We start from the raw sequence: 4,256 nt of genomic DNA on the forward strand, positions 1-4,256 counted from the left end.
ATCATTATCTTTTTAAATGTGAAATCTATTTCTATGCATAGATTTTTGGTATAAATGTAGATATCAAGCTTTTAAGTGTTGCATACATATATATAAATAAATTTTATGGCATGGATGTAAATTTCCCTTTAAAAAATAGGAAGGGAAGTAATTTCAATAAAAGTTAGGCTTAAAACTGATAAATCATACGTTGACGATGTGGAGATCTTATCCACTTTACTCTCTCCTTCCTTGTACGAAAACGGCAACAGGGAGCTGCCTAGGTGGATAAAGCCGAATCTCTCTCATCGTATTGAGAAAATGTTGCCTTCCTTATCCTCTACCTTACTAATCTTCATAGTCCTTCAGGCTTCGGCATATAAAGGATTTGCAGAGACATTTGAAGAAGTAAAGTTGTGTTCTTTTTATTTTTTATCATTTTCTCCGAGAAAGAGAGATAGATAGAAGAGAGAAGAAGAAGTTGATGTTTATTGGGTGGTTTGGGTTGGCAAACATAATAAGGGAGTTTGAAGCTGGTTCTGTTGTGGAGAATGGAGGATTCTTTGATCCCACAAATCAGCCATGGGATCATGGATGAGCAGGAAGAAGATCTCGGTTCCTTTTCTTCTTTTGAGGATGATGAGGACGAGTTTGTGCTGTCGACGACTTCATCGTCGTCGTGCTTAATGGAAGATGCCACCTTCTCTCCATCTAGCGGTAGTTTGGAGGAGGAAGACGGATCTCCTCTTTTTCAGATGTCTAATCTCATTGCCCAACTTCCCCTGAAGTGAGCTCAATGTTTCCAACTCTGAAATTTCATGAACTTTTTGTTTTTTTCTTCATTGCATCATCAGTCAGTTGAATGATTAAAAATGATATTTTTCCTCACTATCTTACAAAATAGATCGTTAGTTTCAATCATGGCTTCCCATAGCTTGAAGGGCTGTTTGTAATCCTGTTTTAGGCTTAATCCCACCATAGAAACTGTTTGGGACTTCAAATTCTATTTTTGACAAATACAGCATTATTGACAGATTTAACAAATAATTCTCAGGTTTTCATTGTTTTTATATGAATTCACAGAATATGCTAAATCCTAATTGAAGCCAAACAGTTCCTGAAGAAGTTATTTTGATTTAATACAGGAGAGGGCTATCAAAGCATTTCCAAGGGAAATCACAATCATTCTCATCTCTGTGCAGTGTGAGGAACTTGGAAGATCTGGCCAAACCTGAGAGGCCATATAAGAAGAAGCTGAAATCTTCAAAGAGCTATGGAGGAGGATTAGATTGCCACAAAGCTCTTTCTTTTACAAGGTCGGCCATAATAAAGAAGCCATCCAGAGGTTCCTTCTCCTCATTGGGACAAAAAAAGCAGAGCTTTTTGAGCAACAGCAGGCCTCCCATTCATCCACAGAAATCCTCTGGAAATCTGTCAAATCAGGCGCTTCTGTTTGCTTGATCGAATTCTAATAGAAGCTGTGGACTTTTTCTGATCTTTCGCTTTATGATTTGTGCGAAGGTTTTTACTGAATCATTTTAGATTTGTACAGCTAAAAGTAGGCTTGATGGGTTGCCTGACTAGTTTTTTTTTTCCTTTTTTTTCTCTCTTTTTGCTGATCCAAATGTTACTAATGAAAAATATGGATCAGTTTTATCAACAGTGTTTGGCTATCCTCCATTGTTGAGCTCTTTGCTAAATGAAGTAAATTTATATGCATCTTTTGGTGATGGCGATACCAACAAGAAAAAGTTTCGATCTTTCTTACAAAAAAAAAGTAATTTTTTTTTCTTTTTTTGCATTTTATGAAAAGGATGCAAAAATTATGTATATTTTTTTTTTTGCATTTTATGAAAAGGATGCAAAAATTATTTTAGAAGTTGGTATTTATGTAACTTAAATTAGGTTTTTTGGAATAGATCAGCAATTGTTCTGTTAAAATATTACGAGACCGGCAGTTCTGATAATATTTTCTGTCTGGTTCAGATTGTTGGGGGAGGCTTCAGAGCCTGAAATGGTCGATTGAGATATTCCAAGTTTGTTAAGCGAGATGACCAAAGCTGAGAGAAGATAATTTGGAGCTGTTAGGGTTTTTGTTCGTTTCTTATTGTTCGGCCGCCGCCTGTCCTCTTCCTACTGATTTCTCAATCGCTGATCCATAAACTTTAGGGATATTTACATACATAACACTCACTTTTATGAATTTATATATCTAACATCCAAAATAAATAAAATCATTTTCATGCATGAAACTTGAACGATATTTTAGGGTGTTCTGTGTAAAAATTAAGTGGGTGTTCTATATCTAAATGCATAGAAATTAGATGGTATGTATAGGTAAATTTTAAAAGGTTTATATGACAAACACTTTTATGTTACAAAAATTGACCCGATATGACAACTTTACTTGGATTTCATTCAAAATTCGAGTTTGATTCCCTCTAATTTATAACTTAGGTTCTGGTTATGACTTCTAACCGTCAGGCAACCCGCCCGAAATTAGCTTACCAACATAAAATTAACTCAAAACTAACATGCTAACCCAAAATTGACCTAAATTGAACTTGACTAATTGTCATGTCTTACGTTACATAGGATATACGGATCGTTTTCGGAGCAACGGTTGAAGGTGGGTTAGGTTTATGTTGGACTTTCAATTTGTTTAATAATCAAGTCATGTCGGATCAAGTGATGTCAATTCAGATCAATTTTTGGGTCAGACCCAAACCTCACAACATTGACATTCCTATACTTCATACTATATTTTGGAAAAGAAGCCTAATTGTCTTATATATAGTAGAACGCCACACTGCTTTAGAACAATGTCATTTTCGTCCTAAATTCTACATTGCTCATCCTTTTGAAATTCCCTTTACTATAGAGTTTCACATAACTAGGAATTGTTTGGTCATTCTATGTGTATTATTTTCTCTTATCTAACTAATCATATCTTTTGCAAGATAATCATATAAGAACTAGTGATTAATATTTGTTGCGTGTTAGAAAATTCATAATGATAAAGTGGTAGATTAAAGTTTTAGCATTATAGTAAGATCCAACACATAGAGATAAAAAAGGAAGTAGCAGAAGAAGATTCCAATATTTTTTACAAGGAAATACTCGGATAGGAAAAAATACCACTTTTACTAACTTTTACAAAGTGAAATACACATTTTAAAGCATAGATAAAATGATATTAAGTTAAAAGTCAAACTTAAAATCTTAGATATGTAAAATAAGAAATTAATTGAAAAAATAGATTGACATGAGAATGAACAAAAACTTATCCAAACCAAAAAGAAACTACAATAACTAATTCAAATACTAAAAATAAAAAAATTAAATCTAATTGCTAAAATGTCTACTCCAATGGAGACGGTCATTCGAATGATTAGGTAGAACTTGCTATACAAAAATATCAATAAGTGAGTTTGATAAATCAAACTTAATAAATAACTATTATGTACCAAAACATAAATAATGAGGTACCAAGGAATGCAATATAAATAAAAAGACGAGAATATTTACTATATCTATATATAATACTATCAAACAAGAGAGTGTTGTTAAAATTGTCAGCATGCCTCAATGATAACATGAGCATACTCAATCATTTTGATGACATCTACAATTATTGACAATCAATTTTATGTTAAGTCAATGCATTCATTTCTAATCCAATCAAGGCTTACAAGTTTATGATTTAACAATCATTTATTATTCAATTTCAAATATGTTTATAGTTATATAGTCGATTTTATCAGACAACAAGAAAAGTGGAAGGTAAACATAAACCAAAAGAGCATGTTAATTATCTATAAAGCCATCATTATGTGGGTCAGCCAGCTTGATTAATCAATATCAAAAAAGATTCCACCAACTTATTCGCAAGTGCCATAAGCATACAATTGAAAATTTTCAGTGAGTATTATTTAACTAATATGCTAAATAATAAGAGTATTTCGAACATGAATATAACATGAAAATAATATGTTGCAGTTAACTATAGTAACGAGTAATAAAAGTAAACATTACAACTACAAAAACTATAAATTAAGGAAAACAAATTCACATGATAAACCATAAAATAATCCCACAACAGGTGCATAAAAATATAAATGAAGTATAAAAAGCAAGACTTAACTTGTAATTATAAAAACAATAAGGATTAAACCCTTATTAATAAAGAGTATGCTAATCATATAATAACTAATATTTGCTTATCTTGATCCACTAGATATCACATTTGAAGTTTAGCAAAAGTTCAATTAGCAATG

General features: G+C 32.0%; 1 protein-coding gene across 1 annotated transcript; it reads left to right on the forward strand.

Moving 5' to 3' along the window:
* Positions 1–292: 292 nt before the first annotated feature.
* LOC110033932 lies at positions 293–1,740 on the forward strand. Its single transcript, XM_020738114.1, has 2 exons — positions 293–766; positions 1,125–1,740. Exons 1-2 carry the CDS (start codon positions 531–533, stop codon positions 1,438–1,440), a joined length of 552 nt encoding a protein of 183 aa, XP_020593773.1. The 5' UTR covers positions 293–530; the 3' UTR covers positions 1,441–1,740.
* The last annotated feature ends 2,516 nt before the right edge of the window (positions 1,741–4,256 follow it).

Source organism: Phalaenopsis equestris, unplaced genomic scaffold (genome assembly GCF_001263595.1).
Source record: "Phalaenopsis equestris unplaced genomic scaffold, ASM126359v1 Scaffold000002, whole genome shotgun sequence".
Taxonomy (NCBI): domain Eukaryota; kingdom Viridiplantae; phylum Streptophyta; class Magnoliopsida; order Asparagales; family Orchidaceae; genus Phalaenopsis; species Phalaenopsis equestris.